General features: G+C 34.6%; 1 protein-coding gene across 1 annotated transcript in view; it reads left to right on the forward strand.

Annotated features, from left to right (window-relative positions):
- RYR2 (ryanodine receptor 2) overlaps nt 1-26760 on the forward strand; it is a 339366-nt gene that overhangs the window by 273775 nt on the left and 38831 nt on the right. The window contains exons 69-85 of the mRNA XM_030446731.1: nt 194-434; nt 890-977; nt 2314-2406; nt 2780-2950; nt 3878-3937; nt 7335-7469; nt 10127-10239; nt 11828-11924; nt 15060-15163; nt 15805-15856; nt 16003-16056; nt 17476-17499; nt 21306-21362; nt 22447-22546; nt 23140-23219; nt 25001-25077; nt 26390-26463. Of these exons, the coding sequence (XP_030302591.1) occupies nt 194-434; nt 890-977; nt 2314-2406; nt 2780-2950; nt 3878-3937; nt 7335-7469; nt 10127-10239; nt 11828-11924; nt 15060-15163; nt 15805-15856; nt 16003-16056; nt 17476-17499; nt 21306-21362; nt 22447-22546; nt 23140-23219; nt 25001-25077; nt 26390-26463 (1620 nt within the window). The remainder of the gene's footprint in view (nt 1-193; nt 435-889; nt 978-2313; nt 2407-2779; nt 2951-3877; nt 3938-7334; nt 7470-10126; nt 10240-11827; nt 11925-15059; nt 15164-15804; nt 15857-16002; nt 16057-17475; nt 17500-21305; nt 21363-22446; nt 22547-23139; nt 23220-25000; nt 25078-26389; nt 26464-26760) is intronic.

Raw genomic sequence — 26760 nt, forward strand, 5'->3', positions numbered from 1 at the left:
CTGACCGCATTTAATTCTTGGCAAAACTTCTGCTGATTTCAATGGGGGCAGGATTTTACTCCACAGCCCAGAAATAACATAAAAAAAAAAAAAAAAAGAAAAAAAAAAGAGGGGAAGGGTAAAAGCTTTTATTTTAAGCTTTTATATTAATTTGTGGCCCGGTCTATGTTATAATATTCATTGCCTTAAATAGTGTTTTCCCAGCCCATCATAAGCAAAGCGAAGCCCCAGCTGTTAAAGACCCACTTCCTGCCACTGATGGATAAACTAAAGAAAAAAGCAGCAGTGGTTGTATCGGATGAAGAACACCTAAGAGCAGAAGGCAGAGGTGACATGTCGGAGTCTGAACTGCTCATCCTAGATGAGTTCACCACTTTGGCACGGGACCTCTATGCCTTCTACCCTTTGTTGATTAGATTTGTGGACTATAACAGGTATGTGGAGAGGCATAGGTCAATGAATCTCATAAATTCTTCCTGTTTGTTGGTACCAACTCTTATCCCTTGATGTGCCTATGGTTGAATTAAAGTAGCTTTTACTCAGCCTGCCAACCTGAAAGTTGCTCAAGATGATGCCTTATGACTTGTAGGAGGAGCTGGGGTCTTTTTCAGAGAAAAACTGAAAGGAGAAAAAGAAATGTCTAATTGCATTAGACCTAGGATTGCATTAGACCTAGGACCAAGTCTATTGCATTAGACCTAGGATTAATGTAAAAGGATTTTAAAGGCTTTTGAAATAAGACATCAAAAAGTTACTGCTACCAGAAAGGATTTGAAGCATGTGTGCTTGGTTTTGTTGGCTTGTATCCTTGTAAAATGTTGAAAACGGGTTGCAAAGTATAAAGCCAGTGATGATCATCCACATTTCCACCCTTTTTACCAAATTGTAGGGCAAAATGGCTGAAAGAGCCCAACCCTGAAGCAGAAGAATTGTTCCGCATGGTGGCTGAGGTCTTTATTTACTGGTCAAGGTCTCATGTAAGTAGCTCCTTGGTAAATATTTGGTTTAATTAAGTTTCTTACTAGGCAGAAAAATAATTTAGTGGTTGTGTTTGGGACAGCACATTTAATGGCAGAAATGAAACTGTAGATGGATAGGTACTAAAGTCAATTTTCTGACAATTTTGAAATGCTTGAGTAGTAAGGGGAGTTGATGGGTGTTTTGTAGCACAGTAACACTGGTTGGTCGTTTTTTGTTTGTTTTTTGTTTGGGTTATTTTGTTGGTTGTTGTTGCTGTTGTGTTTTTAAAATATATTAAGCTCCCTGAGGGATGTGCCCTTACCCATTTTTTACTTCAGCCCATTATTTTCACCCCCAAAGCCTTTTTTATGAGTAGGATATATGGTTACTAAATTGCACCGTTTTCCTAAATGGTACAGTCTGTCTGTTTGACCCTCTTGTCAGAGTTGTGATTAAAATCATGTGGAACAGTCCTCAACAGGAATACTGGAACAAGGGTTTCCTGAAGGAAATGTGCCATTCTTTTTACACTCAATCTATGTTGCAGTGTAGATTTGTATTTCTGTAACAAAAGTTAAAGTCATATAATTCAATTATTAAACCTAGAATTGTAGCTTTGAAGGAAAGTCAGTAAATGCTCTAAGAGCAAGGAAGTAGCAAATATATCATAGAAGTTATTGCCTGAATAAAATATTTTGTTTTTTTTTCCTGGATGATACTGTTTCACATTTCATTAATTTTACCAGTTAAGGATTTCCTCTTAATTCCTATTCTACAACATTTACCACTGGTTCTACAGTCTGATTCCTCTTGTTCATATGCAAGTTCCAAGGGGTCTGCATCAAGGCCAAATCAGGCACCATCTACTACACTTAAGTAGAAATAAAACATGATTCATGTGAATACTGAAACAAAAAGAAGAAACAAAAACCAGAGGAGAGTAAATACTTCCAGGCATTGGATCTCTGTGCAGGCTGTTGTCTGCACTAAATTTCTTTTCTGCCATAACTGCAATTCTCTGGAGACCAGGAAGCAAAATAGCTTATTGTTTGTGTACTTGTGCCTGAATCTGACTGTATGATTTATTATAAACACTGCTGTGCACAGAAACAGGTTGAGAGAGAAAGATTTTTCTCTGTAATATAGAAAAGATTAAAAAATGCACAACTCCCAGAGCTACATTATATAAGTAAACCTAGAATTGAAGGTTATTAGTGATCATCCATTATATTTTTGTGTCCTTGTCTTATGGATTTTCCAAATTCCCAGTAAATTTATATTTTTAATTAGGCTTTTTTTAGATTCCTCATATATCAGAAGTGCTTCTAACTGAGATCTTCTACATATTTCCAGAATTTCAAAAGGGAAGAGCAGAACTTTGTGGTACAAAATGAAATCAACAACATGTCTTTCCTTATTAGTGACACCAAATCTAAGATGTCCAAGGTAGTGTGATGACTTTGTATTTTTCTCTTTGTAGAGGGAGACAGGAGGACTCCAAATAAGAACTTTTTTTTTGGGGGGGGTTGAGGGGGAGTTGGGGAAGAGAGGGTGATGGGTGAGTTGTGTCATTAGATCTTGTTGAAAACAGTGTATTGAGAATCAAAACATAGTTGCTTGAGAAATACAGTGAACTTTCAATATACTGGTGCTCAGTACTAGCAGTGATATAATGGCAATTCCATTGGATGGGGTTGCAGCTGTGTAGGTCGTAAGGAACTAGTTAGACCAGAGACAATTATAAAATTATAAAACTGTTAGTACAATTTCTTTATTGAATATTGGATTTTTGTTTTTTCATCCTTGCTTAATGCTGCAGGCAGCAGTTTCTGACCAGGAGAGGAAGAAGATGAAGCGGAAAGGGGACCGGTACTCCATGCAGACCTCTCTCATAGTTGCAGCACTGAAGAGGTTACTTCCCATTGGCCTAAACATCTGTGCTCCTGGAGACCAAGAGCTAATTGCACTGGCCAAAAATCGATTCAGTATGGTAGGTGCTCTTTTTGCACTTCAGAAAGGCAGAAATGTTTTACTATGAAAGTCTTGGAATATTTTCCCCCATGCTGGTTCTTGAAGCACAACACAATCAAGGCTGTTATTTTGCTGTATAAAGGCCCAGTGGGTGACTATTGTGGATAATAATCTACATATTGCATTATTTTAGAGGCATAAAACATTTCAGTTTGGACATACTTATTTTCTGAATGATCAGTGTATGAATAGGGATGACATTCTTAAAACAGTGATTTCTCTCTCAACTTTAATACTAAATTGTGTTTGCTATATTGTATGAAGTTTGAATTTGGAAGTGCAAATAAAAACTGGATGTTCTAACTAAAGAAATTGTAAAGGAATAATTCCTTTCTCACCACTCTCATCTGAATGCAAACATTTCTGTGGGGATGGACTGCTTTAAAAAATGATTCTTCTAGGAGTAGACTCAGTGCAATAATGTGATTGTGATTTTGAATGTACTCTTTTCTCAGCTATGATACTTTATACACTTTAGTGGTTTATATGTCCTTCAGACAGCTGAACCGGGTGGTTTAAAAGGATAAAAGATGTCCAGAAGAAACAGAAATTAAATCAGAGAAGAATGTCATGCTTGTTTCATCTGGTCAAACTTTGGTTTAAGAGTGTGTATATGTATATACTACTAATTTAAATTCCAACTTGCATTTAATGTGTTACTGTGGAAAAATATGAATGATGCTGTCCAAAACTTCTTCCTGTGAGCGTAGGGTTTGGTAGCTCTGGCCTGATACAAAATGATGTATTGCCACTGAGATTTTTCTCAATCCTCCACATTGTCAGTTTTAGTCATCTGAGGTAAGATCGAGGCTGACATTTGTATGAACAATAAATTTTCTTAATTACCTTCTGTTCCTAATTTATATGATTTGTAATTTATTGACAGAAAGATACTGAAGATGAGGTACGAGATGTTATCCGCAGTAATCTGCATCTCCAGGGCAAGGTAATTCAGCTGCAGTTTTAAACATGATTTAAACATGATTTGTCTTCCTTTGAGTTAATTTGTTGGTGCCATATAATGACAACCTGCCTTGGTTTGCTAACTTGTAGTCCCTTTTCCTCTTCTTTCAAGTAACTTATTTGTGATAATTATTAAATGTTATGTTTTTAATGTGCTTGTATGTGCAATATATACAGTAACATGTAACCCTTCAAATCCTCACCGTTGCAGACCATAAATATGAAATTAAATGGAAGCAAAGTTTAAGCACTGTTTAAACTTTTCATTCTGTTATTAGGGATGGAATCTGCAAAATGGTCAAATTTGCTTTCTATCAGTTTGAAGTGTACAGAAAAAGGAAGGTGCCATTTTGGAAAACTCTGTAAAGTGAAAAATCTGCACTTTGCTCAGTTTTGTTCCTGTTTTTATAGAGAAATAGAAGTCTTTTGAATAAGAGTGTAGATTTTTTGTAGTAGAATTGTAATTAATTGCAGTTGAACAGCTGTAGGGAACAAGTCCTGAACTGGTCCAGTGTAGTTGTATTGTTTTATTAATACTTCAAGTAATGGCAAAGAAGAAGACAGAATATGGAAGAGTAATAAAATTATGTAAACTTCTGAAGGAAGATGGAATTGGATCTATGGATGGTGCTTTATTTAGGATTTTCCTTCACCTCCCCCCCACCTCAGGTTTTATTCATTTCAAGGAAAAAACTCACTAGTAGTTCCTGTGCTCGTTAAGTGATTACCAGAGAACAAGAATGTGAGTTGAAATTCAAGCTTTTTTATTTTGAAAGGATATTTAAGAAACATCCAGAAGTCTAAATTCCAGTGCAATTCAATGCATGGCAATAGATGGTTTTGCTGAGTTTTATTTCTTTTTTTTTTTTTTAATTCTTTTAATTTTAATTTAATTTTAATTTTTTAATTTTTTTAATTTAAGGGATGGTTCTCCCTGAATAATGTATGAAGGTTAATTTTCTCCCATACTATGTTATCTATTTCTTCAATGTCATGCGAGATTATTTGGAGGTTTGAGGTTTCTGGGAGCTCACAAGAAGTTATATCACTTTGCAAAGCTAACAGTTAGTGGTTTTCAGTATTTCACAGTACCTTAAATTATATAGAGATAACACATAGAAAATGTTGCCACAGGAACCAATGATTTGGTTAAATCCAAAAAAAAAAAGCTTGACATACTTATAGGAAATCCTGTTATATACTAAGGGGAAGAAACCACACAGGCAAAGTGCTAGGAAGAGAAGAGCACTTATTAAGATCTTCATAAGCTACAGTACTTAAGCACTGAACATACAAAACTTAAATGTGCTGTAATTTTGTGTGTGAACTTCAGTAATATTTCCTTACTGATGAAGATAGGTATTTCTGTTCTCACATTTTCATTATGTGTATATTGTCATTTTGGGAGCCACGCAGCTCCAAGTCTTGCTGGCATTTCATGCTGCTTCTTAGCTTGTTCCCTCTGTTTTAAAACCTTCAATTTCTATCTTTAGGGTTACATTCTGCGTACTAGTGTTAGGAATTTCTGTCTGTGACTGCTTTGTTGCTTTGGAGTAAACAGAAACGTAGGCCAAACGATTTCATAAATTTAAATTACTACTTAATATTAGGAATTAGTATGTGATTATGGTGTTTTTGTAGAGTGGCTTTCAAAACAGAGGAAAAATGCCACTTCTTTGGGAAGGCTGGTTTTCTTCCAACTGTAGCAATATTCTTTCTTCAAATGGAGTTTTCTGTTAACCACTTTTGCTTCTCACAGACATCATGATCTGTCATTTCCCTTAGAGCTAAAATGTAATTTATCTTGATTTCTTTTTGGAAAACTGCACTGTTTGAAAGTCATCCTTCTAAATCTTAAGCTATAATGTTGTGGCATCTGTTTCATACATTTGTCTGCCTTTGTCTACATGTATCTTCACCCTGTCTCTGTCTTTCCTCTCCTTGCATGCCTGCATGCTGTTACTCAGTACCAAGCCTTTTATTTCAAGAAATTGATGAGGAAAGTTCCATTCTTTTTGACATGGATGAAGCTGAAGTCACCAAAATCTTCTTCCAGCCATTCTAATTCCCACCTTGAAATGTCAACTACTCATACCCTTAGAAATCTACCTGTCCAAAAACTCTGTACCTTGCTAGAATGTGAGGAGTCCTCAGATCAAAAGACATCTCCACCTGTGATTAAAAAGTCTTTTGTGGACTACCTAGTCATGATGATCCAGGCAAATGCTCACACAGAGACTGTGGATGTGGCAGTTGTTAAGAAATGGAAAAGCCGAAAGGTGGAAGAAATGCCTGAAAATTCTGGCTTTCTAGGTTGTAATAAACTATTAATGAGCGACTGTGTAAGTTTATACTCATTCCTGGAACTTCAGTAAGCTGTGTATAAGATGTTCTGTGGAGGTGAAATAGTGTTATTGTCCCATCTTAGGCACAAATTGAAATCTGGATCCACAAAGGTATTTCAGAAAAGTTAGTGTTGAGCTTAAGCCCAGTTAGAATCTGTAGCTTTAGGCTCCTAAATGCTCTAGGAATCCAGGCCAGTGTGACTTGAACCTTAATTGCACAATCAGGAATGGTGACTGGCCATAGCTCTCAGGAAAATGGGTTATTTATTGCATTTGTCTTCAGTGTCATTGGCAAAAAAATGGTTGCAAGGTGTATTGCATCAGTATTGAATGAGAGAAGCAGTGGGGAATACAAAAAGAAGAAAAAAAGTGTTTTCTAATAGTAAAACAGAGAAATTACAGATCACTGAAGCAAAAATGAAAAGTGAAGAGAAAAATAAGAAAATATTTTGCTTCATAGAGTTCTTTATAATTTTTAGGCTAATAAGCAAATGCATCTTGAATTAATTTTTTGTAAATTCACTTTTCATTTTTAGCTAGGAATCAGTAAAATTGGGACTATTGCTAACAACTGAAAGAAACTAAAATGAGAAAAAAAATTAGACCTAAATAAGTCTGATATTACTATTTTCCATGACTGAATGCTAAGAAATCCCAGCTCGCAGAGCAACCATTTCCTTGTTCTTCTGTTTAATAACTGGAATTTCAGGGTACAAAAATATGTGTGTCTACCTCATATTCATTACATTTCCTTAAATAATATATTCATTGCTGGTGCCAGGGCTACTTGTTGGCCCATGACCAGTTAATCTCAGACTTTTAGTCCTCTGGAAGCTCTCCAGAAGCACTGCACAAATCAATCCTAAGTTTTGTTATCCCAGTCAGGGTAGTGACACAGTAGGATCACAGTAGGATGAAGGTGTGGGTGAGACATGTGAAGGGTTCCTGTTGTCCTTTGAAACAGTTTTTGTACTAATAAAACTGTTGGACTCCACATTTGGAACATTTGGTGACACAGAAATCTTTCTCCTGCAGCTTGAGGATCCCGCCATTAGGTGGCAGATGGCACTTTACAGAGATTTACCAAACAGAACTGAAGATTCCTCAGATCCGGAGAAGACTGTGGAAAGGGTCCTCGATATAGCTAATGTACTGTTTCACCTTGAACAGGTGAGACACATTTTCGCAATTCCATTGCTTCTAGATCTAAACTAAAGTATTCAACCTTTCATTTATACTTTTAATTTACCTGCTGTGTTGCTAGAAGGGACTTTCAGAGGTCTTGGGATGCACAAATGTGTTGATGTGAATACCTGTCTCTCAGCTGTTGAGTCACACAGCTCTTCTTGATATAGTTTGCCAGTCTCAAGATGGAATTGCTTCAAGTTCCAGCAGCCTTACTGAGTTTGACAAAAGAGGATTATGAGGAATCAGTAAATTTTAACTGTCAGTGAACATGTGTGGAGCAAGCAGAAAGTGATAGAACCTGCCAGTAATTCCATGGCAATCAGCCTATAGAGAGAGTGTTGATTTGAAAGGGTATAGGGTGGCTGTGAGGAAGAGGGGAAAGTAGAGGAAAGCTAGAAACATCGAGGGAAAAAGGTCTTTTACCCTGTTTCTATCCAAGTTAACAGAGCTGAAAGGAGTTGTAACATGTACAGAATTCTATAAATCAGCATATTTTCTGATAATGATAAATAAAACATAAATCAGCTACAAATCAGCATATAAATCTATGAATCAGACTTATGTTTGAGCTAAAGCAGCACATACAATCTCTTTATTTTGGACACTTTTGCAATACCATGTATATAAACTGGTTAATCTCGTGAAGCGTGGAAAAATTGTCCAAGGGAGTAGAACTCAAGGTATCATCTTGGTATTTTCCATGTTCTGTTATAGGATCAGCCACGTGGCATATTGAATCCATCAGCAGTGCAGAATGGGATGGATTCCCACTGTAGTACCAGTTAGACATTTCAGATTAATCATTTTGATAAGACTTAAACAAAGACTTGAAGTACATGCTGGCTTTTATTCTGAGTACTTTTACCTGCTTTATTTATCTTCTGTGAACAAGGGCTAAAGTGCTTTTTCTTACTGAAGTGGGTGATTTGGTTTCTTTAAACATGAATCTGTGAGCACTGAGACTGTTTTTATGGTAGTCTTGAGTTATCCTATGCTCTCCATATACAAATACTCTGTTCTTCATATATACATGCTTTGAATGCATTCCTTTTTGCCAGTGCACTGATCACTTTGGTTTTTGTATTTTCCTTCCAGGCACAGCTAACTACTTTGTTTTTATTATTTTCAGAGATCTACTTGGGTAGGCCGAGGCTATTTCTTTTGGGAAAGTATAGAGAGTTTTGTTGTTGTGTGTGAAGACGCTACTAATTACCTAACTTTCACATTTGGGTTTGTCTTACTTGTAGGTTATTAGCTCTGCCATTATTATGTGACTGTAAATATGTTTGCAGTGAATTTTTTTCTATCCATTTTCTTAACAACTGTTTTTCATTTGTATTTTATCTTTTGGAAGGAACTTGTTTTAGTATGTCACCATTTAACCTTACAAGTGTAATTATTCATTTCACTGAATGTTTGACAGTATTTTAGTTTCTTTATTGAAATATTTCATTGAACCATAAATAATTTTTCTTATTTCACTAACCTATAAAAGAGTCCTCTTGGATAATTATGTGTGGATTGCATATTGAGTCTACATAAACATCATCATCATTACATATTCTAAATAAAATGCTTAATGTTATTACAAGGGAGGATCACCAAGTTTTTTAGGGTAGAGATGCCAACTTCCATTGACTCCTTTGATGATGCTGGGAGACAGAGGAGCTCTATTATTCCACTAGCACAGTTGTCTGTAAAAGTAATAAACAAAGCCCCTGCAAACATTAAGAAAAACAACCTCCCACATAAGGCACCTGTCCCTTCACTCTGTGAGAACTGTGTAGATTAAATCAAATGATACAATCTTATGATCTTTATGGAGCAGTTGTGAAATAAGTCACAAAAACTTTGAATAGATGTGGGAAAGGAGTGATTTGTAGCACAGCCTGTAGTCATAGTTCCCAGTAATCCAGTTAGAGACTACAATTCTCTTGCTTGCAGTTTCTCTTCTGGACCACAGTAGTCGTTTGATTCTGATAGAAACAAGGATGGAAGGTGAAACAAAAGAAGCTGAAAGAGCCAAAGATGAGGATGGCTCACACCCATTTTCATCTCATATACTGTGGAGCCAGGGTGCAAAAAAAGAATAAATGTATCTGAAGACAGAGCTGTAATATTTTGAAATGTAGCTCAACTGCTTTGAAGTATCTTATGTTCATTTTAGCTGTGCAGATTCATGGGATATAGCCCTAAATATTTTTGCCTGTCTCTCATTTTTAAAGTTAATTCCTTTCCATTGTAGTTGGACATGGTAAATATTATGAGTGGAAGATTAGTTGTATTTAAGCCAGTTCCTTTAAAAGTGTTGTCTGAGGTTATGTGAAGGTGTACAATTTACCTGTACATATTTCAAGAGTAGCATATATAAGATAAAGATTCTTTGATTAAAGTTAAGGTTTCCTGAGAGAGGACCTCTATGGTGATCATATTCTATCTAAAAGATACAAGAAGTAGGATGAAGTGAAACAAAAAGTAAGAAATAGGATGAAGTCTAGAACACCTTTTACCTTCTGTAATTCTTCTGTTTATCTTTCCACTTGCCTTATCTGTTATATCACATTTTTATTATCATTACTATGCCTAGACAGAAGGAACATCACATCATTGTTTAATTTTCCATGTGTACTTTGTGACAGGTTGAACATCCTCAGAGGTCCAAAAAAGCAGTGTGGCATAAGCTGCTGTCTAAACAAAGGAAAAGAGCAGTAGTTGCCTGCTTTAGAATGGCACCATTGTATAATCTGCCAAGGTAGGAATTATATTTATCCAATTTTTTCCAAATGCATCTTTGTTCATACATTGCAATTTAGTGAGATGAAAAGGAAGAAAACCATGTAAAACAGTAATTGATAAACTGCATGGTAAAGTACTTAGTATATGACTTTTATTTTCTTATTACTGGCTTAAAATATATTCTCTGAAAAGGATAAAAAAGATATAATGTTAAATTTCTGGTTCTCTCCTGCTGTTATGCTGCCTGTTTCTCCTGCTATGTTTCCTTTTCTGAAAAGCAGGAATCTTTCATAGGAGATAAATGCAGAGGTATTGATGTCACTGTAATATTATCTTGGGAGATAAATTGCCTCCTGAGCCATGGTCTAGCTCTGGAAATATGGACTTGCCTTCATTATTATATGCTAAATGTTCTATATACAGGAAATAAAATAATACTATTTATCTAAAAACTTCTCTGTTTATTGTGCACTTTTGGAAAGAGCAATCTATTAGGCAGGAATTGTATGGCCATACTTCAGGCATTTCACACCTTTTCCTGTGGCTACCTTTCCTCTTTCTTGTTCAATGTACAATGAGATCAGTTCGTTTTGATCAATCAAGTTCAGAAAAAATTAAGACATCTGGTTTTTTGGTTGGCTTTTTGTTTGTTTGTTTGTTTTTTCCTGCAGTTGCTAAAAATAATGTCCAGAACCCTTGTATCTGCTATTTTCAACATAATAACACTCTCAATTTTTTTCAAAAGTATGTTTATTATTACTATTAGCATAGTTAGTAGAATAAATCTTAAAGTCTGTCTCAGGAAGCATAAGGACATGGGAATCAGAGTAGCTTGAAATAAGCCTGCTGTGACAGCTGAAAATAGAACAAAGGTATTTCCATCTGTAGTAGTTCTTACTTTGACAAGTAGGTCACCTGTGCATAACTACCTTTCCTGTACAGTTTAATTATAGTTCTTCTGTTTCAGTATATGAGACAGGCAGTTAGAAAAAAAACAACTGAAGATGATTGATAAAATGCTTCATGGATGATTGGTTGTCTCATGGTTCATTTTGCATCATCCTCAAGAAAAAAAAAAACCAAAAACAAACCAGTAAAGGTCATTGGCTTAGCCTCTTCCCCATAGCCTCATCATTTAATTTCATGGACTCTAGGGAAAAATGGTTTATTGTTTTAGATATGCACATCTAATCTTGACATTTTAAAAATGCAATTATTTAAGCACAATCCAAACTTCTCTAAGTTATCTTAGTTTTTACATTAAAATGAAATTAAATAATTTTCTGTTAAAAACCAGTATCACTAGTGTGGCCAAGTAATTTAGTTTATTTCTTGTGTTTACATTTATTTAAAATTCTGTTTATTATTTCTTCATACAATTGTTAAATTTAATATCAATTTTACAAGTTGATGGGACACAGTTAAGAACAGAGTGTTTTAATGTAAGTGTAATTTGTAAAGTAGCTATTGTCACCAGGTTTTGCCATAGAAATTTTGCTTTCCTTTTCAATAGTAGTTGTAATGACTGGACAGTTCAAATGAAATACTGACCAAGTTTTCTGCTTAAAAGTTTGAAAGCTCTTTTTTCAAATGTCCCCTTTTAGGCACCGAGCTGTCAATCTCTTTCTTCAAGGCTATGACAAATCCTGGATTGAAACAGAAGAACACTATTTTGAAGACAAACTGATAGAAGACCTCGCAGTATGTCTGGGTGCAGTGGGTTATGGGAATGTATTATGAATTAATATTAATCTTGTATAATAATAATTATAAGCCTGTGCAGTACATAAGTTACCATCTAAACTATCTCAACCCAAGGGGGTTATAACCCAAGTGAGTTATAACCAAGTCACTCTTTCAGGTGTTAAAAATTACAAGTGGTGATCCCAGAATCCCCTCAGGCATCTGCTTCAAGGCTTCAGGCACTTTTTTTTTTTAAAGCTTTTAAAACTTTTATCTAAATTACTTTCTTCTGCCTTGTGGAGAAAGGGAAGAGTCTATTCCATTATTTCTTTGCAGTTAACCTTTTCTATATTTGAAGACTTTGTAACCAATATTAAAGCCTTTTAAGTCAGAAAGATTGGAATATGAAACTAGAGGAATTCTAGTCTTAGATTACTCAGTTCCTCAGAAGCAGACAGTCTGCTGCTTCTTCATAGAAGCATCTTGACAGGGAGGTGAGGTTTTTTTTCCAACAGTGAAGTGTTAGAGCTATATCTTTAGCCTAGTTAATCTCCTGGGGTGATTTTCAGTAAAGTATTGTGTCCTCATCACTTAGAGTTGTCTCTGAGAAAGATAGTTCTTTTGAGGGTTGGGGCAAGAACTTGTAGTAGGGAATTATTCAGTCCCTGGGAGGTCCAACAGAACACAGTCAGAGATCAATCTTGCTACTGTGAGGAGAGCCTGCTCTCTTTTTAATAGAGACAGCTAACTGGAAAATTGCTGTTAGAAGAAGTCTATTTGCTTTTACTGTTTAAAGCTTATGCTTAAAACCAGCTACCCAAGTTGTGAACAGTTTTGCAAATAAGGATCAAAATATTGAAAGAAATATCAGGAGCAGCAAGCAGAATGTGGAAGCTCATTTTTGCCTGCACAGAAGCAGAATTTATTTCTTGTTGCATCCCTGTTGTATGATCATAAAAACAAGAGACCACTGCAAATACTTTGTATACAACCCCTTAAACTGAACACACTGCAAATGTTTTAAATAACTGCAGATTCATTGCCAAAAATAATTATACTTTAGAAGTTGATGAGAGCATGTGTGTGTAGGTAAGGATTGTGGAACAACATAGCTCTTTGCATGTCTGTATGTATGTGTGAAGAAATAACCCAGCATGGTCACTTGGTTACATCCTGACATAAGGGTTGTCTCCTTCCCTCCTCTGTGAAACCTTACCTTTGCTAAGTGTAGGAAGAGCTCCTTGCTTAAGGTAGCTTATGTGAAAAACTATCCTAGGAAAGTCAGAAACAGACTGGATTGGCTGCTATATCATCCTTTAGTAAAGGACTACAGGCATTCCCTTTTAAATATTCCTCAAATATACAGATGATTACATCTCCAGCACTCTATTAAGGAGAGATGTATTACACCTTTCATTCCAAAAAAAGCAACCAAAACTTTGTCTTGTAAATTAATTTCTATCTCATTCTTGCTGCTTTATATCACTCTCCTGAAGGGTGAGACTTAGAGGCTCTCCTGTTGTTCATCCCTGTGGAGCTGACTCAAACTGTTGTGTGGGCTTCATGAAGGATGTGTCCTCTGACCCTCTTGAAATAACTTAAAGGGAGAAATGCAGTAAAAAAACTACCTCAGTCCTGACTTTGGCAATTTATAGACCTGTGGTGAAGGCTTTTTCTGACGTGTGGTAGATGAGTGCATGCTCTAAAGCAGAGGACTGAACTAAATTTGAAGTTTGCTGAACCTTCTGTCCTTGTTTATTACACAGAACTGGCACTACTTCTTCCACCTCTGTATATTAAAAGTAAAATGTATGCACAGGTCCTCTGTTTCAGGACCTTTATTCCACTGTTTTTAAATTCTGATTCAAAAGATCAAGTCTCTAGTGGAACTAGATTTTCAAGTTTGCTATTAAAATCATGGGATATCCAACACTGTCATAATTAGTAGGTATAATGCTTCTGCTTTAATTAAATAGAGTATATGAACAATTAAGCTTATGTGATAAAATTATTAATTTTGCTCATAGGCATTACTGGACATAATTTATAAGAACAGTATGTTTAATGGGTCTTTGAGAATTAGATTACATACATATTACATATTTTAAGTCTTCAACAATTAGAAATCATAGCTAAAACTTATCCAACTTATTTGTTTTATCCTCTTATGTTTGGTTAAAGCTTTTTATTTTATACTTTAATAAGTAAGGGCAAATGTCTGATACCATTGACAATTAGGAATACTTATTTCCAAGAAATGTCAGAAAATCATTTAGTTCTAGTGTTCCTGCTATGCTTTATAATGAGTTTTACTTAACTCAGTCATTGATGAATTTGATCCCCCATTTAATTTGAATTAAATCTGTGAAAACTAATGTCTTGTATTAAACATAACACAACTTCTGCCCTTTTGCTTCATCAGTTTTGATATGATCAGAGAGGGATTCAGGTTGATACCATTGCCAAGTATAGAACCCTGCCATTTAATTAAAGAGAAAGGTCAACATCCTAAATGAAATTGAAAGAAAGTGCAGGGGCAGACCTCCATAGTGGTGTGAGATAAGTAGTTATAGTTTGCATTGTTCAGATCTTGTTGTGATACAGAAAATATTGTCTCATATTGCAAAATATGAAATGAGCCTTGTGTGGCTATCACTGTGCCTGTATTTTAACTAAAGCAAATGCCCAGCTGCATCCTTATTTATTTTTATTTTAGTGTATGCTGCTAGGTGAAAACAAGGAGGAAGAGTAGATGTAATTTGTAAAACCAGAGGTTTTGAGCTATCAGATACATTGTAGAAACATATGTCTGGACAAAGAAATTTTGTGAATAACTTGAGAGGCAAAACTTGCTTTCTGAAATGTCTTTTAGCAAAAGGCAAGATGTCAGAGGACAGACTTTTATAGATTCTTTTAAAAAAAACTGTTTGATGGTTTCCATTTTAGTATTAAGTAATCCGTTTTTGGTTTAGAGTAAATTAACTAGAGCTGACTAAACAGGAAAGCAAAATGTTTTATTTTGAACTTGTTTTCTTCTGGTTGTCAAAATCAAAATTGAATATATAAGGATTTAGTAAATTGCACAGAGTTAAACATTTTCACTGTAGGTAATGGAATATGCTTTTTAAATCTTTTTTTTTTTTTCTCCTAAAGAAACCTGGGGAGGAACCACCAGAAGAAGACGAAAGCCTTAAAAGAGTTGATCCTTTACATCAACTTATTCTGCTATTCAGTCGAACAGCCTTGACTGAAAAATGGTAGGGATGGTGTGAGAGACTGCAGAGTTTATGTGGTTTTTCAGTTTACTTCTGTATTTGAAGTTTTGCATCTCTTTGTTCCAGTGAGATTGCACAGCCTAGACCAAACCATGTGTGTATTTACTGTATGGCCAGTTTGAGTTACACTAAAAAAATTTCTAGCCTGTGCTATACAAAGAGATTTTAAGATGACTGGTAATGAGGTTTAGGTGTTTTCTAGAGACAAATAGATGCCCCCTATCCAGTTTTTCACAGTTCTGGATGCTGTGTTCAGGACTTACTACACCTCTCTCTTCAGTCTGTGTTCCCTATTGAAAGTTATATTCTGAATGTGAAGTATATTCTAGGTATAATTGAAAATTATAAACAATTTTTTAAATTATAAGAAATTATAAACTTTGTAAACAATGTTCTCTTCTTTGGAAGATATTTATGAATTTTGAAGTGCTCTGCTTCTGGTTGGTTTTATTTTTCAGTTTGTATTAGTTAATCAAATCCTCAGTTTCCAGAAAGACTTTTTAATTCATTATGAGTGTAGAAATCCTTTACAAATATTTTTAGGGTCCTTAAAAATATTTTGGTGCTCCAGTTCTGCAGTAATAGCTCTAATCTTCATCATTTTCACTTTGTCTAATTACCAGCAAATTGGAAGAAGATTTCCTGTATATGGCTTATGCTGACATTATGGCAAAGGTAAATTTTTTAACTACTATTTGCATCTTTTCTGTTTTAATAAAAGTAATGAAGATCATCAAGAGAAATTATGTCTAAAGTAGTATGTCTAAAGCTCCTATTCCCCCCTGCTTACTAGTAAATGTTTTCTTTCTACATGGTATCAGAGCTGCCATGATGAAGAAGATGATGATGGTGAAGAAGAAGTGAAGAGTTTTGAAGTAAGATTATACTTCTTTTTTGTTTTTCTTGTCATATTAGACATTATTTCATAGCTTCCAACTGACATTTATGTTCCTTGGTTCATGGCTTACTGCAGCTTTTTATGCCAGTGAACTGCATGTCAGAAGCTGGATTGGCAGATAAGAGGCACCAGATCCATAGTACAAAAATGAAAATGTTCTTAGCATCACATAAAATAAGGTTAGAAAGAGTAACTTAATGGATCTTAAATGCTTATCTGATCAACTTTAACCTTGTTGTTGTTGAAAATAAATATAATGGGTAGTAAATTATTCTGGATGTCTGATAATAACAAGGTGTTTTTTGTGAAGTATAATGTCCCACCTTTAGGTTAAAATGCTGAAATAATACTGCATTTTGCAGTGGTCTTTATTTTCAGTACCACTAATATTTACAGTATTTTTATGTTCACATATATGTTAGTGCATCATAGAAAAAGGAGAGGTTTTATTCATTAATACTGCCAAGCTTTTTCTTATGTTGAGGACAGGAACTCTATCTGCATAAGGAAACACTTACATGAGTTGATTATAAGACTGAGATGAGTCCTTGTAATGTTTTTTCTCTGGGATCTGTCTCTTTGCATTCATAAAATGTAGTTTACAAGATAATTTTCTGTTCTGAGGGGCACTGAAAGAATTAGCTTGTTAATATTTTTAATTTTTAGTATATTTTAGCATGTTATAATTCTAGTATATTTACTTTTACTTCCATTATTTTGTACACATCAGATGTTCCATGTTTTCTACATGATAACTGCATGAGATACGACTGAATTATTTAAGTACTTATTCTATATTTGTCTGTATAAAGAAATCAAAAATAATACCCCTACCAAATTCTTTTCACTCATTCAGAACTTCTAGTCCAGTTGACGTACAGCTAGCATACCCAATATATAAACTTCTGTTTCTTGGTGAATATCTAAATATATCTAAGTAATCCAAATTTAAGTGCTTTTTTTCTTATTTTCCCCGGAAATGCATTGGATGAAGTACTGAGTAAAGAAATACTTAATTCTCTAAGCTTTTTTCAGTTAACCCATGCATGCTTGTTAGATGTCAAAAGTCTCATGCTTACAAATGTGAAAATTTATAAATAGGAAGCCATTGAGGTGTATTAACAAATTTACCAAAAAGGGATTTATTAGTTCTCCTTACCTAAATTGGAATGATCTTTTTTTGTTCAGCATTCAACTTTATATTTTGAGACAAGATCCTATTAATTTGTTTCTCAGTATTATTTTTAATGTAGCTTTGAAACTTATGTTCAAATAATGTATTAATTTGCTCAAAAGACAATTTTGTGTATGTATATGGTCAGTCACCTGCAGAAAAAAAAATTTGGACTTCTTTTTCTTATTACTATTTTGCTTCTTGTCCCTGCCCTTCCTTAAGGTGACAGGATCACAACGCAGCAAGGTAAACCAAACAAAAAAGTATGTGTGTATTTGTCTGGGTCTAATTTTGTGATTTTTTTTTTAGGCCCAACCTCTTGGATAAGTTCAACTAAAGAGTCTTGAAAATGTTTTTAACATTTCAGTTCCGGCATGACCTCTCTACCAAACCCTTCTTGTGTACAAACTCTTTTTTAAACACTCCAGGAATTATTTATGCAGACTCTGTCTTGTAAAATTACATTGCCATTTTTTGGAAAATAGAGTGTCATTTGGCTTGTTTGTGTTGGTTTGCTGCTCTTGCCTTTTGTGCATCAGTTACCTTCTTTCTGGTTATAATGTAATTTGAAGTGTTAAAATAATTTATTTGGCTTTTAGGAGAAAGCAGTTGGACTTCTTTATCTTAGCAGGCATGCACTTCTGATGCTGTAGTAGAATTCTGTTTCCAGTGTTATCCCAAGAGAGAACCATTCTAGTTTCTTTGTGATCTACATCCTTTGGAATGGTCTGAGTCCTTGTCATAGTATTTGATAGAAACTCCATAGCTACTCCATACCTGAAGTGATTCCTAGTTTTTTCCATGTTTTCTCAAAAAACAGTCTTATTTTTCTTTTTATTGACTCAGTTTCTTACACAGTCTTTTATGTCTCATCATGAAAGCCTCACCATTTATTTCTAAAAGGTGGCCCATGGCTTAAGCTTCAGCTTCATGCAAGTAGAAATCTCAGTTCCCATTGTGACTCAGGTTGCTTGCTGATAGTGCTGCAACAAGGCTGATGCTCTGAGAGGAGATCTGGTGTGTGGGGTAGCTAATTTTTGGTTCTGAGCTATTTAAATACAGGTATTTGTGCTGTGGCTAAATGCAGGTAGAGTAAGTAGAGATGACTTGGAAATGAACAGATGCAGCTGATGATCAGACTTCAGCCTGTAGCTTCCAAGTTTACTGCCTGTTTTATTGTAGGGAAAATATTCTGAGCTTCTCCATTGAAAAGGGCAAGATGATTTTGGTGTTTTGGTTGCCAGCACTTCTATTAACATACAATTCACAAAAGAAAGGTTCCTGTACAACTGTGGAATGATAAAATGTGTTCCAGGATCAGCATCACTGTCACTCCTTCAAAAATTTGACTTATCTGTTCCACCTCCATGTGACAAAGGCATTATCCTGGAAGAAGAATGCTCTCACCCAGGCTCACAAAAAGTTGTTTAAATGTTATTATAATTGCCACAAACACAAAGCACATGATACAAAACCTCAAAGGATGTATATAAGTCATCTATACTATAATTTCTTCTTTGTTTCTTCCATTATTTCAGCTATTCCAATATTACACATCTATCCTTCTGCCCATCTGGTTACCATACACTAAATGCTGTATGCTCAATAGCAAAATTTCTATTTTTCTGGTTGAGGAGTGTTATAAAAGTGAAAAAACAACAACAATAAAAAATCTTCTTTCATACATTATAGGAAGCATTTGTAAGGATAGGAGACCATATATACCAGCTCTGTATGTGCACATTTTTGTGTTTCTTTCTGTCAATCTATCTCAAAGTTCAATGAGGAAATAATCCCTTTTTTGTGCCCATGTGCTTTATTTAAAGAATTCCTTTTGTTGCATGAAAATCTGGATAGTGACAAGTTTCAATATAGAAAAGATATTTCAGCTCAGGGAGGTTTAGTAAAGGATATCATATCAATTAGTTAAAAATTACTTTCAACTAAAAGAAAATCTTGTGCAGCTGAGACTTTCAGTGGAAGCAGAAACATGAGTGCCAAATTGCAGGGACTGAAAATTTTCTTTAAGTAATACAGAAATCATATTTGATAAAATGAACTCCTCTAACTCTCTTAAAATCCTGCATATTTAATCTTCAGGAGTTATACTTTTTATTTTGTTTTCATTTTGTGTATACTCTTTTTAGAGCTGATGAAATCAAGAATGTCTGTTTCAGGAAAAATGGCACTGAAATTAAAAGGTGTTTTGCCAGTGTAAAACCTGACTACTGGGATTAATTCAGAGGACTAAACAGGGGTCTTGGAAAATATAAGATATGTAGACAATTCAAAGAAGTACTCATCTTGAATAGTTGAATTGAAAGTAATTTCTTTACTTTCCCTTGTTTCGCTTATTCTGTTTCTTAACTTCATATAAAAAGAAAAATAGAAAAGAAGGGTCTCTAGAATTAGGATTTTCCACCTGCATTCCATATCTGTGAGCTCGGAGGTAGCAACCTCACTTTAACCTCCTATTTAGTTTTTGCAGGTTTGTTGCCTACAAATTGAAGCTAAAACTTGTGGATTTTCCCACTGTGTGGGGCTTTTTGCTGGTTTTGTTCGTTTGCTTGTTTTTGTTTTGTTGCTTTTTTGTTTTATTTTGGGGGCTTTTTGGCGTATGGTTGCTTGCAATATTTTAAAAAGCAAAAAGATAGAATGGAGTAGAAAATTTCAGTCTTTCCTTTCAAAGACTGTGATGAAGCTTCCTTGGTTTGGTAAGTTGCTGGAGAAAGTCCATAATGTGGGAATCCATGTACATACGTTTCTAAGTAGCCACTTCCCATATAAACGGGAAAGACAGAGGATCAAATATACAGGGTTTTCTGTGAGTTTTTTTTTGGTTGGTTTTATTTTTTTGGTTGGTTGATTGATTTTTTCCTAATTCTGGTGTATTCCCTTAAATGTTTATTTTAGGATGAGTTATTTTTGCTGTTGTGATGCTTTTGTGAATGAGAGCAAATTCAAACCACTAGCTAATTTTGATAGTTTTCTTGACATCAACAAGCAAGCATAATAATGTGCAAAACACCTTTGCTGGTAGCAGTGATATTAACAGTGTGAGCAGTAAGCACATCTCAGAAGAATGGGGATAACTTGACCAGCCAGTAGCTTTATTAATTTAATATACCTTTTATGCAATGGGTGACCCACTTCACATGAGCTCTACCATGACATTTATTGATATGTATTATAATTGCATGGAAAAAGCAACAGGGAAAAAGCACTTTCAAGCAGAAGCAGGAAACATGATCAGGGGTTTTATGGGTGCTTTTAGAAGAAATGTTTGGTTTCTTTTTTTTTTAATTAATATTATTTTATGTTGGTGTATTTTTGAGGTTTGGCTTGTTTGTATGTTTGTTTTGTGTCTGCTTTGTTACTAGTTACCTAAAGATTTTGATTTCCATGGAAAATTCCTCTCTTTTCCCTTTAAGTGTATGGCAATTCCTGTTCCTATTGTTCTTCTGTAGTGCCATCCCTGCTCTTTTAGTCTGGAGATAATGCAGATGCATCCTCACCATCAGCATTCTTACAAACTTATTTACACATAATGTATAATAAAAGTAGGATAGCTGGCTTTAGGCTTGTGAACAAAAGTAAATAATAAATCTTGCAATGGAAGAAAACCAAAAGATTGTTGGGTCTAAAACTAGGAGTAACTAGAAACAGGGATTAGGTTTTTTTTAATAAAAAAGATCAATTTTTAGTGGCATCTGAAACAAATAAAAATATCGTATTGTAGCTGTATTGACCTGTGGTGTCATGATTTTCTGGTGGTTTGTGTGTGTGTGTGTGGTGTGTGTGTGTGTGTATGTGTGTTTCTGTTCTGTTTTTGTTGAACTCCCAGGAAGAGGTTTAAACATGAAGGCAAAACTTTCAAACCTTAGCATGGCTAAATAAGAAGCAAAGCTGCCATATTTTTATTTTTATTTTTCCTTTTCATGCCTCCATCTAGATCTGTCACATAATTTAAAGACAAAAGAAAGATACAATTTAACCACAGGAGAGCTAATAGTGTGAAAAAAAAAAAACCCTGATGAATTTTGTTTCCGCAGCACGATATTATCAAAGATTTAAGAAACAAATTTGCCAGCCTCGGCGAGAACTCTCTGGTAACAGCATAAATGTCTGTGTTGGTTTGCTTTTGAGTTAAAGGTTTCTTTTTCATTCATTTGAACATACTTCTCTTTTTTACCTCTTCTTTTTTAATTTATTACTCATACCCTCTATTTAGCAAGCCTTCATTTTTTAAACCTCTTCCATCTTCCAATGTCTTTTTTCCGTAACTTGGATGGAAAGTTTATGGCAGCAAAGCTGTCATTCTGGCTACTTCTGCTGCAGCTGTTCCTGCTTTTAGGTCATACATGTTTTGGGCGTTGTGTTTTTTGGACATGATACTGACTGACTGTGTCATGTTCCTTTTGAGTAAGCTTTTTACCACGCCATCCGATGGACTCGCTGTCATAGGGCTCTATGCAACTTCCATTTTTCAACTTATACTGCTTAGTCATCCTCAATTCTCCAGCAAACTGCAATTAACTTGGTGAAAGTTCAAACTCATCTGGAATTAACTGTGCCTTTATGTTTGCTCTTTATGTTCTTCTTTATGTTTTCAGCAGTAGTTTAAATTACAAAAAACAAACTTCACCATTGCTCAAGCGACGCCATGCAGTATTATTTGTTGCCGCTAGATAATGCAAAATATAAAAGCACAGTGTATTCTATCAAATATTCTGTTGGTAGGGTGGGCAATCTATATCATATTATCATGATATGTTTTGAAAAAAAAAATCCAAGATGCTTTTGTTCCTCTAGTATTCAGCCACAACTTGCAACTCAAGAGTCGCATACTGAGCAGTATGAAGTTATGGTCACTCTATAGAAGATTATTAAGTGTCTGAACTGGTGCACAAAAACACAGCACAAAAGTGCACTTTGGATATATGCAGTATATGTAATGAACTTAGCTAACCTAAAGATTTACAATTGAGATGCCTCTTTTCAGATGAACTGCTAAAAGCATACTAAAGAATAATGCCGAAGGGTGAATATTACTTGAACATGTTAAATATCTGTTCAGTGGCATTGTATGTATTAAAATGGTCCACGATGTTGCCATAGAGCCCATATACTAAGAGAAAACCAAAAACATTGTAAATTAAGTCCTCATCTTAAATGACTGGAATTTTCATTCAGGAAAAAGAAATGGAAAAGCAAAAACTGCTGTATCAACAAGCCAGACTGCATGACCGGGGTGCTGCTGAGATGGTTCTCCAGACAATCAGTGCTAGTAAAGGTAAGGTTTTGGTGTGTAGATTACATATTAAACCTAATTTCTAATGATCTTTGAAATTCTTGTAGATATGGTGGTGGTGGTTGTCATTATTATTATAATTTAAATTAATAATAATACTTTTTGCTAGGGATAATTGAGAGAAAGTGTGAAAAAGTTCATAGCTTTAGCAGTATGGAATGACAAAAACACTCCCAAATTCTGGGATTTGTAAAGGTCTGAAGTAGATACAAACTTTGGTCCTTTCCCTGCTCCCCTCAGCCCCTGCCTATTCCAAATATTTACTTTACTGGTGTACTTTGATAAAATATTTCAAAAGTGTAAATGATGCTTTTGTCCCTTATGCATCATCTCACTCTAAGCTTTGATTCTTTCATTGTCTGTTGTGTAATTTGTTTCTGCAGTAGGGATGTTTTAAAAGTTACAAATTTAAATTATTGCAACTAAATGTTTCATTTTCTGAAGAAACAAAAAAAAATGCAAGAGGAACAAAAAGGCCTCTCCTGATAAATTACAATTTAAGTCATGTGGATAAGTTACAAGAATATTCTTATTTTTATATATGATCTAAAAGAATATTTTAATATAATTTTAAGGTGAGATGGGGCCAATGGTTGCAGCTACCCTAAAGCTAGGGATTGCCATCCTAAATGGAGGAAATTCTACTGTTCAGCAGGTAAGGTACTAATTTATTTTCATCACTTGTAGTCTGTATAGATCTTTATACCAAGGTCATTATTATTGCAATAGTGCATTATGGATATGACTGTTTGTCAGATGCTTTCCATCCTCTGTTCCCAGAAGAAAATAGAAATATCTACCTAGCAAACAAGGTATGTTTGCACACTAATTTGTATATGTATATTAATCTATAGAATATAAGGCTAAAAGAAGAAATTTGTTTTGCACCTGAGCCAGAAGGTGGAAATTTTATATTAAATCATTAACTTTCAGAGGAATTCTGTGAGGGGGAAATATTTCCTGGGAGATTGCCATTGTCCTGTGGCCAGTAGACCAAAACTTCTGTCTCTGGTCTTCATGCAAAAAACTTACATTATCTAAAGAGTAGGCAGCTGGGAAAAGTTGAAGTAAAGTAACCAGCAAAACACCTGAATGCAGGCAAAAATTTCAGGGGCTATCATTACCAAGAACTGAGTTGAAAGAGCACAAATCATGCAGAAAAGTATCTACTTGAACTCTTGTCTGTTCTTTGTGATGTTGTGGTATTAAGTGACTTGGGAACATAAATTTTTTATTTAAAAAATCTGAATTTATAATGCTGCAGTCATTTTTTGTTTGGTAAAGTCTTTAATCAGAATGCAGAAAATAGCTATATGTATGGTAATAATTATTACAGTTACAATAATACTAATATTACCAATCTAAATAGCATACTTAAAAACAAAAGCATCAGTAATGCAGCTAGAATTGCATTTTTTTTCAATTTCCTCATTTCTACACGTTTTCTCTTGTGTTACCTTCACCTTTCTGATTTCCCTTTAGGTCCTGAGATCAGCTCTTCTGTCTTGCTTGGGAATAACGACGTGGGTGGGGGGAGAGGTAGAGAAGTGCTTTTGAAAAGCCTTCATCATTATCCTCTGGAGTTCTTTGCTTTGATTACTGTGGTGTTGTTGATGGGGTTGTTCTTGTTCCATGATTTTGGGTCTGCTTGGGGTTATGCTGATGCATTTTGTTAATGAACTCTTTCATTTGGGAGTTTATTATCCATATAATCTATTTTTTTTTGTTATTTGCAAAAAGAGTTTTAACTTGTTCACAACATGTATTCTTGTAGCATTCCTACTGAGATTGATCTCCAAGCATTCTAATATTTGTTCACAGCTGGTACCTCTGGTATCAGCCCCTACCTTCACTCAACAGCACATTTCCTTCTAAAATCAGAGTTTAGTCGACTGAATAACTTCTTGTTATTACAATCTATTATCAGATAAGGTAATACACATTGCAATAAACCTGAAACAAATTTAAAACATACTCACATGACTACTTACATACTACTGTAGCTGAAAAATCTAAAATAAACTTACATTGTGACAAGCCCAGTCTGGTGCTGAAATGATAGTGTCAGTAAAGATTTGTGGCCTAGTGGTGGGAAGATTGCATTTATATTAAGCACTAAATTCTGCTGACTTTAGTTCCTGTCTTTATTTTCCATTCTTTAGGAAGGAATATCCGAAATGCTCCTTTCCTTTTCTGTAAAGGACCTGAGTATTCATGTCCTTAATTTCTAGAAAGGAAATTAATATTAAATATTCTTGGTTTTAATTTTATTTACTTGGATATTTCTCTTCAAGAACCTCTCATCTAATTTGAAAATAGTAGAGATGTATCAAAACACCAGCATCACTACTAATCTAGAATCCATTTAGGATTAAGTTAAATAGATTAAGACATGATATATTTATCCTCTGTGTAAATTATTTGTGTTTGCTGCAGAAAATGCTTGATTATCTCAAGGATAAGAAGGATGTGGGATTCTTTCAGAGCCTTGCTGGTCTTATGCAGTCCTGTAGGTAAGAGAATATCTTCTTTAAAAAATTATTACTTTATATTAAAGTTTTATTACATAGGATTTATAGTTTTTGAAATATTCCCTACAAACTCTTTGCAAACTGCATGGGTGCTGTAATTTTCTATATTTGGGGTAAAGGACAAGGTGATGCTCATGGCATTAAAATCTTCACATGATATGGATCTACTTGGTAAAAAAGCTCTTTTCACAAATGTTTATGGCATTTGTGTTTACTTGATGCACGCCAGAAAGCAGCTCCATAGTTAGAAGCATTCTTCAGAGGTGAATTTCTAAGTTTTGGAGGTATCCTGTAATCCTGCAGAGACCAGGGTAGTGACCAATGTTAAGTAATTATAAACATTTTGGGAAAACTTAGTTTTATTAGAAATATTAATAGAACCTTTTAGAAAGCAAAAAAACTAAAACATTGTGTTGTAATGAACTATAGAGTTCCTGTGACTATTTTGTCCATTCATGCTTTTTGACAGCATATATTGATTTTATATATATATATATATTTTAACATCTTATATATAATTCCTAAGAATAAACCATATCAATAATAATGTATTAATAAACATAAAACATAGGACTAAAAAGGTATTCCTAGATCAAGGAGTTCAGTCTTCTCTGATGTCGAGGGTACCATATTATGTCCTTTTATTTGTAACACTTTGACCAAGTTTCATTTTGAAATTGGCAATGTTTCTTGCCAGCAGAACTACTGCAGTCATTCATTTACATTCATCTGACTTTGATAAGCACTCTTGCTTTTGAAGAAAGGTTATCCATGACTAGCTGATGTGCTAAGGCCTGAAAGCCAGAACTTTTCAGGTTCCCAAATGGAGTTATGTGTATGTTCTTTAAAACTGGATAATTGAATACATTTTCCCCTTTAGCAGCTTCAGTTTTTCAGACTATGGAAGCAGAGGAACACCAACTGGAACTAATAATGGCAGTTTCTTGCTGGACCTTGCTGCTTGGGATGAACTAGACTATAATATAAAAATGTAATATGGCTTCTTTGTAACCCCTAAAATGAGTATGCATATCATAAACACATAGAGTCCCTTTTTTTCATCAGTCATAAAGAGCTAAATTCTATTACCATTTGCAAGGCTAAAGCAGATTAGGTCTGTAGAGCTGAGTTTCATAATCTTGTAGCAGACACATATATTAAGACACTGAAATGTATCTTCTTGACACTACTGTGATTAGAGACTTCAATCACAAATACTTCTCTGTCTTTCACAAAAAGATGTATTACATATATTCAGTTAATCACAGGACAAATTTAATTTTTCTCATTGCAGTGTTCTTGATCTGAATGCATTTGAACGTCAGAACAAAGCAGAAGGCCTTGGCATGGTAACTGAAGAGGGATCAGGTACTACTGATTTAACAGAAATTATCTATGAACTTTCCTCCTTTACATTTTGCAGAAGCAAGCTGAATTTGAAAGAACCCCATCAATATATATCTAGAGGCTAAATCTAAAATATGATTCCTAAGAGTAGTTTATACTTAATTGGCCAGCTTGACATTAGTAGATCACTAGCATGTGTTGTTTCAGAACAGTCTCAGGACTCTTCTTGAATATTCTGAAAAAGTGATTACATGTAAAATTCAGAACAGATTCTAGTAAACCAACAACAGTATTTATGCATGTAAATCAAATCCCTAG

The sequence above is a fragment of the Calypte anna genome, chromosome 3 (genome assembly GCF_003957555.1).
Source record: "Calypte anna isolate BGI_N300 chromosome 3, bCalAnn1_v1.p, whole genome shotgun sequence".
Taxonomy (NCBI): domain Eukaryota; kingdom Metazoa; phylum Chordata; class Aves; order Apodiformes; family Trochilidae; genus Calypte; species Calypte anna.